Source organism: Danio rerio, chromosome 8 (assembly GCF_052040795.2).
Source record: "Danio rerio strain M-AB ecotype USA chromosome 8, GRCz13ab, whole genome shotgun sequence".
In the NCBI taxonomy this organism is placed as follows: domain Eukaryota; kingdom Metazoa; phylum Chordata; class Actinopteri; order Cypriniformes; family Danionidae; genus Danio; species Danio rerio.
This window is the reverse complement of record NC_141028.1, coordinates 31,612,200-31,627,929: the sequence shown is the minus strand read 5'-3', so window position 1 is coordinate 31,627,929 and position 15,730 is coordinate 31,612,200. Positions and strand designations below refer to the sequence as shown.

General features: G+C 34.0%; 1 protein-coding gene across 17 annotated transcripts in view; it reads right to left on the bottom strand.

Moving 5' to 3' along the window:
• The window catches only part of grid2 (glutamate receptor, ionotropic, delta 2), a 704,272-nt gene that overhangs the window by 157,393 nt on the left and 531,149 nt on the right, over positions 1-15,730 (bottom strand). For all 17 annotated transcript variants that reach the window (XR_015497018.1, XR_015497017.1, XM_087263207.1 and 14 more), the window contains 1 exon segment: positions 4,247-4,559. Coding sequence is in view for 15 of the 17 variants with exons in the window: in XM_087263207.1 (XP_087119333.1) it covers positions 4,247-4,559 (313 nt within the window). In the remaining 2 variants the exon portion in view is untranslated.

The following is a 15,730-nucleotide window of genomic DNA, read 5'->3' as shown; positions in this document are numbered from 1 at the left end:
AATAATAAATAAAACAAACAAAAAACTGAGAAAAGCTAAAAAATGCAGTCCACAGTACATTTAATTATCACTACATAAGATACACAACAGCAAAGAAAAGAATGTGGAAGTGAAATTTGTTTAAGGGAGGATATGTAAAACAAAAAGTCAAGAAGCGAGAGTCAGAGGTTTGCGTGAGCCGGATGAAAGTGACTCATCAAAGAGAGCGACTCTAGCAACGCAATTCCAGCTCCGTCCCTTCCCTCACACTCACATCTCTCTTGTTTCAGAGATTGGGTGCATTTGTACCACCAGCTCTCGACAAAACATCAAACAGCATGGCAAGACAAAAGGATAATAGTGATGTTTTAAGTGGTTGGGGGAACATATGTAAGCACACCAAGCAATTGTGTGCACGGGTTTCCATGTTTGTTTGCTTGCTTCTAGTACCATAGTTTGTTCCACAGCATGTAATCAGCTCCATTTAAACAATTTCATCCTAAGAAGACACCAAACTCGGTTCAGTGGTCTGATGAAAGCGCATTAATAAACTGATTTCTCACCATAATGAGCGCGCTTCAAAAAGAAGCATAGATTGCAATTAGAACAGAAATGGACCCAGATACAAGAGAGCAATTAGGCTGTCTTATTATAATCATCATCATTATAACCCGCTCATGTAAATTCGCTGATTTTTGGTTAAGTGCAATTCCATGCAAATGTCAACCTTACCATGGGATAATGAAGTGTTTACCCATGGAACGAAACCTCATTTAGGCCTCTATTTTATTGTATTAATGATGTCTAATATACTTTTTTTTAAAGGACATTTCATTGTTTATCCAACACACAAGGTGCATACCAATATAGTTGAAGGCAAAATTATTAGCCCTCCTGTGAATTTTTCATTTTTTATAAAATATTTCCTAAGTGATGTTTAAGAGCAAGAACATGTTCACAGTTTTTACAACAGTTGTCTCAAACTGTCAGCTCGCGGGCCATTTGCGGCCCTCCCTTTTCCTCCCTCCGGCCCACAACTGACATCAAAATATAACGAGATTCGGCCCACCAAAACATATATTTTTGAATCATTATCATTGTTTTGCAGTCGCATATATCCACTTGTGGTTTTGACCCCCCCACTTAGTGGACATTTATAGTACTGTACTAAATGTCCAGGTTACTTTTGGTTTCTCTCAGTGTGCAGTTGAGAGTAATGCACAAGCAAACAAATTCTGGGTCTGATTTAAACTTTGAATATATGTTCATAAATGCTCTATTTTTACTACAGCTACATTTTTGTAAATAATGAAGGGTCATTTGATTCCTCTTCATGGCTTACACGTTATGCTGGTGGTGTAAATATGATCATTTTGCTAATAATGGATTCAAATGTCCTCATTTGATCGATTTATCTCGTATGCATGTTGAGATTTGTACACAAAATGTGCATTAGTAAAGTTTTACGGCTGACTGAATTTAACAGGTTTAAGTGAATATTTGTAGTTTTACAAAAAATAAAAATATTGAGATTAACAATTGCCAGTAAAGTCACTCAAGTTACCCAATCTTCTTCTTTTTTGTCTTACGCTATCTGTATTCTTTTGTTTAAGCAACGACTGATTGGGACATATAATAATAATAATAATAATAATAATAATAATAATAATAATAATAATAATAATAATCACATAATAATAATAATTACTATTATTATTATTATTAATAATAATAATAATATGCCTATTATTTTATTATTATAATAATTTATAATATATATATATATATATATATATATATATATATATATATATATATATATATATATATATATATATATATATATATATATATATATATATATATATATATATATATATATATATATATATATATATATATATATATATATATATATATATATATATATATATATATATATATATATATATATATATATATATATATATATATATATATATATATATATATATATATATATATATATATATATATATATATATATATTTTTTTTTATATATATATATTTTTTTATATATATTAGTATTTTCATAGCAATATAAACTACCTACAGAAACAAAATGGAGGTTTGACTGCATATACTCTGGGGAAGAATGTCTGAGTGCAGGTTTCCAATTTTTTTTGTGCTTAAATATTAAAATTACCCTTCTGTAAATTCTCAGTCACTGAAATAACCCCCTGAAAATTTGAGTTTGAAACCCCTAACTTTCAATAATAGTGTGTTTTCTCCCCTGAAGAATGCTCTATTTATTTCAGTTAGGTTAGAATAATGGCAGTTTCTCAATTAGCTTTTTTAAATATATATTTTAAAGTCAATTTTTATTTCTCCTCTTATTTTTTGATTGGATACAGAACAAACCACTATCCTCCAATGACTTCCTTAATTAACCAAACTTGCCTATTTATACTACTTAAGTCTTTAAACTGCACTTTAAGCTGATTATGAGCCTCTTGCAAAATAACTAGCGAAATAGGATGTACTGTCATCATGGCAGAGATATACAAAATTAAATGTTTAAAAATATGTTGAAAAAATCATATCTTTACTTAAACGGTAAACAGAACTTTGGAAGTATTTAAAAAAATAATTACAAATTCACATGAAGGCACTTTATAATCAGCCTTGTTTGGTGGGTACTACATTTTTACTTTACAAGGTTAATAAGCCTTTCCCATAGTAATATATACACATGTCTGAATGATAATTTACACATTCTTTTATTACCGGACATGCAATAGAATTGAATTGAAAGCACATTTATATACAGTACACATTACTTCATAAAGACTCAATGCACCACAGAATGCTTAATCTGTTCATTCATTTATCGAACAGGCCCATTGTTTTATAACTGTAGCCTGTATGGCTCAAATATAGCCAAAATATTTTAGAGAGGACAATTTGCAACCAATTCCTCATGGTAAAGTACCATTACAAAGAAGGACAACATCACTTTTTAGGACATGAGCATGTTCATTCTCTGTTCCATTCTGGTGGAATTATCTTCTCCAGCCCATCTGAAACACCAAATTTCTGACAACATTCAAAAGTAGCTGAAAACTCAACTTCATTCACAGGAAAAAAATGTGTCCATCATACTAAGACTTTCTTTGAAATCTGTAGACTCAGAGAGAGCTCTGCTCTCAGAGATTTGCTCTCACAAATATAACACATTTTAAGAATGCTGATAACCAGCTTTGGTTCCCCACTGACTTCAATTGTACTTTCTGTCTATACAATAAAAATAAAAGGGAACTCAAACTGTTTGATTACAACCATTCATTAAAATGTTTTCTCTTGTTTCCACACAAGAAATAATAATAATAATAATAATAATAATAATAATAATAATAATAATAATAATAATAATAATAATAATAATAATAATAATAATAATAATAATAATAATAACAACAAACAAACAATTGAATGACACGAGGCAGAGTCGATTCTGATCATTAAAATTTTTGGGTACACATTTGAGGGCAATAGTCATACACAAATCTGGTCCAGAAAGAACCAAAAAATCCTTTAATAGGTATTGTTGTCTCTGAAGGTTACATCTCAGGTCACAGAACATCCACAAGTAGCAGACGCTTCAAATAGCCAATATCGCAAAGCTTTTTCTGCAGTGAGATTTTGGGAAGGTGCAAATGGGCTGTTTTAATTAGCTATTTCTCTCAGAAGCTTCATTACACATTGTGACTGCAGATGTCACACCCGTAACACTGGAATTGGCCTTTGCAAGCAGTCTGTATCAAAACATGCCAAAATATTGCTGATAATTAATGACATGAATTGTTCTCTCAACATGTTGAGGACACAAAACCCTTCCAGTGAATTCTATTCTACCCTCATCTTTCTGTTATTTCCCATTTCTAAAGCTTACCCCTCTCTTTCTGGCTCACAGTTTTGTATTTCTCTATCCTTTGTCCAAAAAAAAAAAAGAAGCTTTTGACCCTTTAAGATTTTCAAAGAAAGCCAAAAAGTGCAGATATGATTTGCGTATAATTTTCAACTTTCCTTTGACTATCTCAGTACTTTTTCTCTTTTTGTCACATATACTATCTGGTGCAGAAAACACACACACACACACACTTGAAAAAGAAAGTGAGCACTTAAAACTATCTTTCGGTCCCGCTGTTCCCTACATTTCTACTTTTTCCTTGCTCTTGTATCTCCTTTCTTCTTTCAGCACAAATAAAATCTCAGACATGTACTCACCCTGCTGGACGAAGGAGCCGTAGACAAACCACATGGAGTTGTAGAGGGTCGTGGAGGAGACAGAGCCCATCGGCAGTCGGGGAGGGTTCAACCAGTTGAGCAGATACACCAGAGTGCCCACCAGCAGAACTGTGCCTGCTATACATGCCCACAGAGACAGGTCGAAAGGCGCCAGGCATGCAAACATATCCACCGTCCTCTCCGCCTTCCTCAGCAACACGCCGACGGAGTAGTCCATGTAGCGGGTGGTGAAGTCCACCACGCTCTCCCGCTCAGGAGTGATGGTCAGGGCTGAAAGACCTACATCTGCTCTCTGACCGACACAAACACACAAAAACAGACACACAGGGAACATTTTTATTTAAAAACAGTGCAAAGAATAAGGTTTATGACTTTTCAGATTTATAATTTTGAGCTATCCAAGCTTTCAACGACAAAAAGCAAATTACAGTAGAATCACTCTTTAATAATCAATGATCAATTATATATCAATAATAAAACAATCAATAATATATAATATAAACTACTTCCAAATATACTTTTCTTTATTTATTAACAAGCTTGTTTTTCATTTTTAGAGCATTGCTTCAGTGGAATTTGATAGCACAATCTGTTCGAGAATGTGTATCTTTTAAATAATTTAAGTATATTTTTTAGAAACAGCCTCCTAATAATTTACATTGTGAACACTAAGCTTCTTGATATTGTTGTTGTGTTTGAGTATTGTTCATAAATTAAATTTGTATTTTTTTTTTTGTTGGTATTTTTTGGTATTTTTTTGGTATGATATCTGGATAAGGGACCACTATTGAAGTAATTGGGTTAATTTGGGTAGTGTACATTTACAGTAAGTTCTTGGGGAACGTTGATTAATGTACACTGTCCCTTATTGTAAAAATAAATAAATAAACAAAATGTATTCCAAAATAATTTTTTTTGAGAACAGATTTCTGATTTTTGAGCATCAGTTAAGCCAACTTTGGCACCTGTCAGCTTCAATTGTGGGGAAAACTGGCTAATTTTGAGCTTTTATCAGCTAATTTAATCTTTAAGGTTTAAAATAATTGGGGCGATTTCAAAATAGGTGACGTAGCGCAAATCTGCTAGTGGAGTGATGATGTGTCGGTTTCCCATTATTGTTTATAGTGGAGTTTTCTTATCCTATAAGAAGACCCTGCTTCTTAATTGCGTCGCGCCATAAGCGCATTGCTATTAACATGACGGAAAGTAAGTTCACTTTCGCTTTTGCTCTCGTGGATAGGGAAACCTTACCGCACAGACAGCAATTAGCCTATAAATAATTAATTTCGATTGTTAAGTGCAAAGATTTGTTTCAAAACTATTTCTAAATTCAGTTCTAGTTTCCAGCAAACGAATAAATGATTAATAATAACAAAGTTTGGTAAAAATACTGAGTTATTTCCAAATACACCTCCTATGCCGCATATGGTCTAAAACCTGACAGGTGGACAATTCGAAGCTTTTTTTTAATAAAACAAATATAAATATGGATATATTAAATAATGCTGCTAATAATAATAACATTATACAAAAGCATATTGAATGAACTGAAAAAGCCTCCCGAGATGAAGAAAGTAAGGCAGTGGTTTTTAAATTCATGCAGGCTAGAAATTAATATGTTTTGTAATATTTTAATCATTTATATTTATATCCTATATATATCCTTAATATATTATATCTTTTTCATATGTAAAGATATTTGCGCATTGCATCTTGTGTGTAGTGTGTAAGCCAGGCGCACTAGACAATAGACCAAATTTGTTCTGGTCTAAAGATCAGACTATTTACAGTCTCTCAAAATAGCAACGCGCCAAAACACGCCTGCTTTTTTAGACCAGAATGCCTATGGGCGCACATTTGAGCGCAAATGCATTTACTATTTAAACAGCGTGGCGCAATGCCTCAAAATTACCCTTGCGCCAAGCTTAAAGTAGTAAAAGACTATTGCACTGCACCTTGCGCCACATTGCGCCGGGTGTATGATAGGGCCCTAAGTGTTTGTTTCCATGATACACGTAGTTTGCTGCCTGTGTTTCCCCGCAATGTTGTCAGGGCTGATACCGCCTAGCTGTTTGTGTGTAGCAAGCATTTTTGTCGGGAGAGCTGTACTAGCATTGGAGAATAGCGACTTCGGCATTTATCAGTTGAGTTTGTTACCATTTAGACACATCACCTATATCTATATCTATGCTGCTGTGTTCACCTATGTTTAAAATCCTCCAGATTACTGTCAGGATTTATGGTTGGAGTAGATATGGCAAGAGACCTGCTGCACTGCAGTTCACTGTGTCTACATTCAAACCCAGGGATTCAGGAGGAGAGAAGTCCTCATCATGTATAGTGTTTACATGCTTATCTTTATAATGATATAACAAATTGTGGTATATGAAATTATGAATAACATATATACCAGGGCATTCAATTACAGTTTATTTATTTGCATTTTAACTTTGTAAACTATAAAAACATGCATCTCCTCACTGTTTGTGTCTCATTTTGTTAGCCAACTGACAACAGTGTTTCACTCCCCTTTTTTCTCTGCTCTGGAGGCCACTTCCACTCTTTCCTCTGCTCGTAGCTCTCAATGGCCATTATAATTATTATAATTTTTTTTTTAATTTGCAGGTAGACTTGAACCGAAAGAAAGAAACCATGAATCATGGCCGGTCAAAGCCTACCTGGACTCTAAAACACTGAGACATGGAAGAGTTTGGTTTGTGCTGTTGATATGGCAGAAACAATTAAATTCTCTTCAAAAGAATGAAGACTTGGGCTCAAATCGTAGGACCAATCATTGATCATTGTGAGCTGAAATTCAGAAATGATCTGACGAATTAGACTGTAGCAGGTTGACAGAAAGGAGGGGCTTAGACAGAACAGATCAATGAACCAACCATTTCAGACACTCCAAGATAAGAGGTGATGCTGTGATGTATTATATGGGAAAATGTCAGCCAGTTCTCATGAGGAAATGTAACTATTTAATGAAGAAATGTAACCATTTAATGTCATAAAAGTGGCTAATTTGTATGAATTCATACAATTTCCTTCATATGAAATAGTAACATTTTTAAAGAAAGAGTGCCCCCAAATCCCACCCCTAAACGTACCCCTCTGAGCAACCGAAAGTGTACAAATTAATATGAATTATCAAAAAGGTAATTAATTGCCTTGGGATTGCGTTGGAAAACAGTGTTTTTTAATGAACTCATATAAACATTATGCAGGAGACCTCCAGGAAAATTAGGAACGTTTAAACACATACTTTCCACATAATAAATTATTGAATGAAAATGTCTAAAATCCGACAGAAAATATCCATTACTACTTAGCTTTTAAAGGCTTAAATAAATGCCCTCTTTAAATGTAAAATGAGATACAGTTAAATATTTTATTGGAGGAATCAGAAACTTGTGGACGTTTGAAAGATGTTTTAGAAGCCTAGTTTCAGTACAGAATGTTTTTAGATCTAAAATTTACAGTTTACTTTCATAATACACTTTTATAACATATTTGACTTCTTATGATACATGGACACTTAATATAACCTCAGTTTATTGGGTTACCTGCGTAAATACAAATGTATAACATGAAATAATTAAACATTATTGCACATATATATTATGAAAAACAAATGAAAGAGATTTTCACCTGAACACAAACATATTGAAACACAAAAATCTATTTCCATTTGCTAACCCATCTGCAAAAAGAAATCAGTTTAATGACAGATGATCGTTTCCATTATGCCAAACCAGCAGACGTGCAAATACACATCACTCCTCATTGTCCTCAATCGCAATATAAATAAATAAATAAAAATATCCACCATCTTTGCTCCGGTGAATGTCTGCTGCCTGAAATTATTTCTAAGGCTTTTAAATTCTAAACAACGTCTAATTTGTGTTGTCTTTCTTTCTGGCAGTTCTGGAAATGATTGTGACTAGGTGTTCAGCGCAGCGGTGAGATTAGATGAGACCTCTGTAGCCTGAAAGAGTTCCTGTCAGGAGGCATTACCATCGGCAGAACAAAGGCACATCATTATCATAGGGCGAGAGCCTGGAGTCTCCTTTCTGACTCCCATTAACCCTCCTGACCACCTTCAGAGATCAGAGACCCCCGTGAGACCTCCGAGTTTGAGTAGGGTTAGAGAAGCATCCGGTGCCCAGATCACTTCACAAGTGTTAATCCTCACGACAAGTGCTCCTCTGACTACCTCGACCTTAGAGATTCTGCAAGTTGCATCAAGTCAAATTTAAGACTTGTTAAGATGCTTTTTAGTCCATTATGAATTACATTTAAGGCTTACATTCAAGGCCAAAAATTAACACTCGCTAAGATTCAAATGAGACTAAAAACCTGTGATAAACTGGAAAATAGACAAGAAACTGGCCATCGACAGGTAAAAAAAAAAAAAAGTTATCAATAAACAACGTAGTAAGAATGACTGCTTCAAATGTTTTCCAAACAAAGATCGTAGTGATTGACTGTTCTCTCATCAATTTCAAGAATGAATCGAATAAGCTGATTCATATAGGCAGATAAGTTTAAAGCAGCAATTGGCTCGAAGTGTTTTAGGCACAGTACTATAACCTTTTACCTTAGACATTGATGTTTTATTTAGCATGATTAACCTTTCTATATTACCATGAGTAAGACATGAATGTGGCAACATACAGTACCAGGGGTCACTCTGACAAAACGGAAACACACTGACAATGAGCAAACTGATTCTGGTTCTCTGCATTTTAGTAAGAGATAGCGTCTCAGTGACAATGGATCTAAGACAGACTGGGTTGAATTTCATTATGCGACTAAAATGATAGACTCTTTTGTTTACTCAAACGGGTTTTGTTTTCTTTTTTTACTTAAAAGTAAAACAAGAACAATTAGAAAAACACTATAAATATGATTAGCCATTCTAATAATAATAGTTACATGTATTTGCAGAAATGTTTTAAGGCAAGCGAAAAAACTTTTTTTAGGGGGGAGGGGGAAATTTTTTATTTCGCCAGCCATTAGCAGGTGTAGCAAAAAAATTATTTTAGTGCTTGCTTATACCATAACATCAAAAGATTAAATAAAATGACATTACAAATTATTACACATAAAATTACTTGCATTTCCCAGCATGGTACTGGGTTGCGGCTGAAAGGGCATCTTTCATCCTTCTAAAACATATGCCAGAGTCGCTGGCAATTCATTCAGCTGTGGCAACCCCTGATAAATCAGGGACTAAGCCAAGGGAAAATGAATGAATGTGTAAATGCATGAATGAATGAATGAATGAATGAATGAATGAATTAATTAAAATGACTTGCAATATAAATTATTTTTGTATAATTATCAGAATTCTAAAAACTACTATAATGAATAGTCATTCTGACCATTCAACTGTACATATTTTTGCCATGTCATAATTACATTTGAAGCTTCTGTTGAGATTTTGGAAACAAGCTTTGAATGTCTGTCATCCTATTTCATGAAGTCGTTGCCCCAAAAATGACCTTTTTTGAAAAAAATGCCTATAATTGAATACAAGTTTTGTTAGCAGGAAGTTGCTAGGCAACAGAGGCACGCATATTCAAAGGAACAGAACAAAGTAGTGAACACTGAAATGAAATGTCAAATTGAGTGTTATTGTCATTTAATGTAGAAATACTTTCACTATAGAACACTTTTGTATTTTGTAATTTTAATAAAACCATCATGTATGAAACATACACACATATAGGAAAAGTCAGCGTACCATATGGGTTTTATTGTAACGAACTAATTAAATTACACAGTTCAAAAACTGTCAAAATGCCTGAATTTGTGCAATAGTTTTAAATTTAAGATCTGTTTAAAATTATTGCATACCTACAACACAGTATTTTAGCCATTTTAATACTAAAGGCACACATTTGAGTGTTTTAAACTTTTTGATACTCAGTGACAAAACCTAAAGCAAATATATGACCGTATCAGACAGACTGACTTAGAACATACTACACTTTCAGATCAGAAAGAATAGCTAAAAGAGAACATAAGTAGTTTATTGACTTGTTAGTGTGCTAGTGAGACACGTAATGTGAATGTACAAAGCTTTTTGTCGAATTATGGCCTAAATTTAAGAGGTCATCCATGGAATCAAATTTTATCTGATCTTTCAAGATCAAAACATTTCATGTTTCAGTTACCTTAAAACTCACTCCCAACATCAAATAGTATTTACTGAACTAAGCTGCAAAAAAATCATGTTTGATTTAGCTTTAATTTTAGTTTGGTTATTGTATCAACGAGATCTTTCCACAGCTAACAATACAAGATTTGTGTTTTAAACGGCTCTTTGAGGTACTGCTATGCACCTCTAGTGTCAGGCCAGTAGTAGACACCTGAAGTGAATCAAAACCTTTCATCAAAGTTGTACTAAAACTACTGAATAACACCATTTCCTGTCTAAAGACGATTTAATATAAATAAATAAATAATCATCCACCTCAAATGTTGACTACTGTATAATAGACTGACTACATTTTGAGAAAAAAGTTGCACAAGGAAATACAGTACTTTGTTGAATGCACTGTACATGTTGAATGTACATGTACCCGCTTTGAATGTTTCGATTACTCGATTAATAGGGCATTTTCAGAGGTTATCAGCTGATAGATATGGGCCAGTAGGGGCCTTTTTAAGGCTTTAAGACTGTTATCATCCATCCACACGGTTAATCAGCTGTACTAATAGAGAATACCCCAGATCCTGATCTGGTTTTACATTACTGTGACGGTTGGGTTTAGGGTTGGGGTAGGGGTAGACATTAATGAAATACAATTAATGAGAAATTTAATAAACAATATAAATGATTATTGTGGTTAATCAGCTTTACTAATAGAGAAGACTCCAGATCCAGATCTGTTTTTATGTTGCTGTGATAGTTGGGTTTAGGGCTGGGGTGGGGTAGATGTTAATAAAATACTAATATAAATAATATAAAAAATTCTCGTTAACTTCCAGCCGGAGCCATATGTGATCTAAAGGAGATTAATCACATGGATGGATGATAGCAGTTTTCGGAGCCTACCATCTATCATCTGATAACCACTGATTCCATTCAATTGGGTGATAACATTCGAATTCTATGTGAAAGGTGTAGATTGATCAAAAATGCAGTAATATATTATATATATATTAAACTTCAATATAGTAACTATTATGACACACACACACACACACACACACACACACATACATATATATACACATATATATATATATATATATATATATATATATATATATATATATATATATATATATATATATATATATATATATATATATATATATATATACATATACACATATGTATAAACACACACACAAACACACACACACAACAGTTCTGTCTGGTTCTTGAATCTGATTGGCTGAGATTTTGCCAGTAACAGCACACAAAAGGCCTCTTCACCTTTGTGTATTACTCTGCCCACATAAAAGCAGAGGATGGTCTAGATTTTGACAAATATCACTGCTGTTAGAGAACATAATGTACTTTTAAGGCTAATTTAGTAGAGAATGTAGTTGTTTAGATTGCAACTATGCAGTTTATTTATAAGGATAGTGCCTATTTTAAAATGTTTATAATTTCTGAGAGACACATTGGTGTCCATTAGTCAAAGACGGTTGAAGTTGTCTATCCACAAGATGGCGCCAGGACCGCATAATAAGCCTTTGATTAAAAGATTAAAATTGCATGTTTTCTTGAGCGTGAATAAGAAGCTGAAAAACGAAAGTGTTGCGATTTTTAAGGTGGACCAGATAGCGTCAATAAGAAGCTGCGAATGAGAAGCTGGATTCAGCCTCGTCCCTGCTTATTGCAAACACAAAAGCAGTCTGGTAGGGATTGTTCTGCTTTTTTGGGGTTAACTATTGTAATATTGTAACAGTCGCTAAATGTTTGATATGCATTGTGTATTAATGTCCCATTTAAGAGGACTTCTTCTGTGGTTGTTTTACCTTTGAGATGTACTGTAAGCTCTGAGAAGTGTGTGATGTTCGCTCTACCACTGTATAATTATTTTATTTCAATAATGTAACATTTTATTTTGCGACGGATGTTTGAGTGTCTTTTTCTTTTCCTTTTTCCTACTTATTGTCGTTGACTGGCATGTATGTAGTCGACAGTACTTGGAAGAAACGCATAAAGGCCAATAGGAAGAGCGAAATAGTTTGTCTCCTTTTTTCTTTCCTTAAAGTCTCCGGGTAAACGCTGGGACACCTGGTACCCGTCACAATACCGACAGCAGTAGAGAAATACTGCAGACTGTAATAGACTATAGGGAGATATCTCTGTAGACGGATGGCAATTCATATCACATTTAGTCTTATAATCTTAAAATGTGAGTAAAATCAGCTGTTTTATCATCACTTTAGAAATTACGCTATAGAGAATCATTCAAATACTAGCTCTAAAGTGACATTGGTGAATTAGTAATGTTCTGTTCTGCCATGAATGAATGGCGGAAGAAAGTAGTTCCTTTAACAAAAGGGTATTTAACTGTCCATGTTTAATTTTCTTTTTTATATACTATTGTGCCGTCGAACTGTTGGATAAGCGGAATATCACAGTTGTAGCAGTGCGATATGGCTATATATATAGATATATATATTTATTTATATATTTATAAATATTTATATCTATATAGAAGAACCATTTGATGATAATTCTAATTTGCTACTTTAACACTTATTGTCAATGCTATTAACACTTGACGTTTCTTGTTATTATCAATGCTTAAAATTATTACCATTTGACATTTTGACATTTAAAGAATAGAATGTTCAAAAGAAAAGCAGTTTCTATTTTTGTAAAAAAAAGTAATTGTTTACTGTAACCTCATCAATGTAATGTACACTTCCAAAATATAAAATTAAGAATTTCTTCTAAACTATTCTTCTAAATACTGCAAATGTGGATTGTTTCTTTTCCAGTGCTCTTGTCTGTCATATCATGTCATAACAGCTTTTTTATTACACGATTAGAACATTAAAAAATCCTTTTTTTGCAGTAATACCCGATTGCAATAAAACATCAAAGGTCTGGTGTATCATGAAAGCGCCCAGATGTGAAGTTGCTGGAAAACAATGTGTCAACAGAGACTGTAACAATGGGATTAGAGCTCCTTAATATTTTCCTTGCGTTTTGCTCTATCTCTCTGGAAATGAAGATAAGCGGCAGTACACTGTGCCTCATGTTTCCGTTCCCCTGACCGAACAGCGGTGAGGAATATTCTAAGCACTGGAAAAGCAGTAGGGATGGAGGTGTGTAGCTGAAGTGAGAGAAAAAAAAATAAATAAATAAAAATAAAAAACTGTGGAATGGAAAGCAGCAGGAGGTTTGGAGTAATGGCCCCGAAAATGTGTATCTGACCTCTTGCTGCTGCGAGATTTGCCTTTTGTTTATCTGTCAGGGGACAACATTTCGGTATGAGGTTTCCCCCTCATTCATATGTAAGAAATCTGCACTCTTCTTTATCAAAGCAGTGCAGACTGTTTGGGAATACCAGGGAAATTGAAAAGCCCAAGACATTTAGAGAAAGCCAATGGAAAGCATATAAGTCTGAGGCATTCAGCAGACTGTATTATGCTTGTCAAATCAAAGGCTGTGCTGACTGCGCTAAAATAATCCTGCATCATTAAAATACTTTGAAACGGTCCGTTCAGCTTTAAATGTATTAACACTTAAAATTTGTCTTTTGCATATAAAACATGGACACCGTTTTAAAGTCATTCATTCATTTTCTTGTCGGCTTAGTCCCTTTATTAATATGGGGTCGCCACAGCGGAATGAACCGCCAACTTATCCAGCAAGTTATTACGCAGCGGATGCCCTTCCAGCCACAACCCATTTCTGGGAAACATCCACACACACACACTCATACACTACAGACAATTTAGCCTACCCAATTCACCTGTCCCGCATGTCTTTGGACTGTGGGGGAAACCGGAGCACCTGGAGGAAACCCACGTGAATGCAGGGAGAACATGCAAACTCCACACAGAAAATGAAAACTGAGCCGAGGTTCGAACCAGCAACCCAGCGACCTTCCTGCTGTGAGGCGAACGTGCTACTTACTGCGCCACTGCGTCACCCTGTTATAAAGTCATTTTGTCAAATACGATTCTGAAGGTTTGGATGTTGGAATTTTTACATTTGTTAATTCATTATGGATGTTAGGGTTACACAAGTTAGTTGATACACTCAATAAAATGCACACAATTCATGCATGTTGTCTCAACACATGTTACAACACACGATTAAGTTAACGTAACAAATTTAAGTGGATTCAACATAAAAATAATTGTCCCAACCTAAGAAATCTCAAGAATTGTGTTGTTTCCGCTTATTTTAAATAGGTAATTTGAACAAGCACCAAAAAAATAAGATAAAATAATTAATAAAAAAATAAATAAATAAATAAAATTGAGTCTATCAAGGGTGTTCACTTAGAAACGTATATCCATTAAAAAGCTGTGGGGCATTTGGGATTCATACATGCTTGAAGAATAACTAAAAAATAAAGACAGATGAAGACATAGTTTTAGAAGAAGAATAGACAAACATAGTGTATGCATACATTTGACTTTTGCTACATCTTATGATAAATAATGTGTATTGCAATACTTTAGTGCATTTGTGTTACCACAGTGGTGTTTAGAAATTGTGTGAATGACACTGCACATGTTTTACATATTAATATGTTTCTCTGCTTGTAGACAAGCAGATTCAGATGAGGACTGGCTAATTGTCTCATGACCACATTGGTTTAGTGGTGCTTTTGTCAGTGTATTATAAAGGTACAATATAGACGTCAATACTAATAAAAAGTTATATGGTTAAAAGTATATTAATATTTTATTTTTTAAATTTCTGTGACTCCGGTCGAACCACTTTTCAAAATTTTCTTAGCCAATTGTAATGCTTTGTTTTTGGGTCAATTTTGAATTCCCACGAACAGCGTAGAAATTAATGAATACAGCAGTTTACCGTGAATTCAAAACTGCTTCTATTCCATTTTAACAGTAAAATTCTGGCAACCACAGCATCCAGGTTTTTTTTCATTTACTGCTAATTTTAAAGTTGTTTTAAGTGAGAGACAGACAAATAGAGAACAAGATAGATATAATTAGACAGAGACAGACAGGCGGTAGCTAGACATTGATAGAGACAGACTGATACTGCATAAACAGACAAACACAGGGACAGAGATTTATATGGCGCTTTTCTGAACACTCAAAGCGCTTTACACATTATGGGGGGAATCTCCTAATCCACCACCAGTGATACAATGGCAGCTATATTACTCCAGACCACACACCATACACCAACTGATTGGTGGAGAGGAAACAGAGTGATGAAGCCAATTATGATATGGGTATGGTTAGCAGGCCATGTGGGCAAATTTACCCAGGATGCTG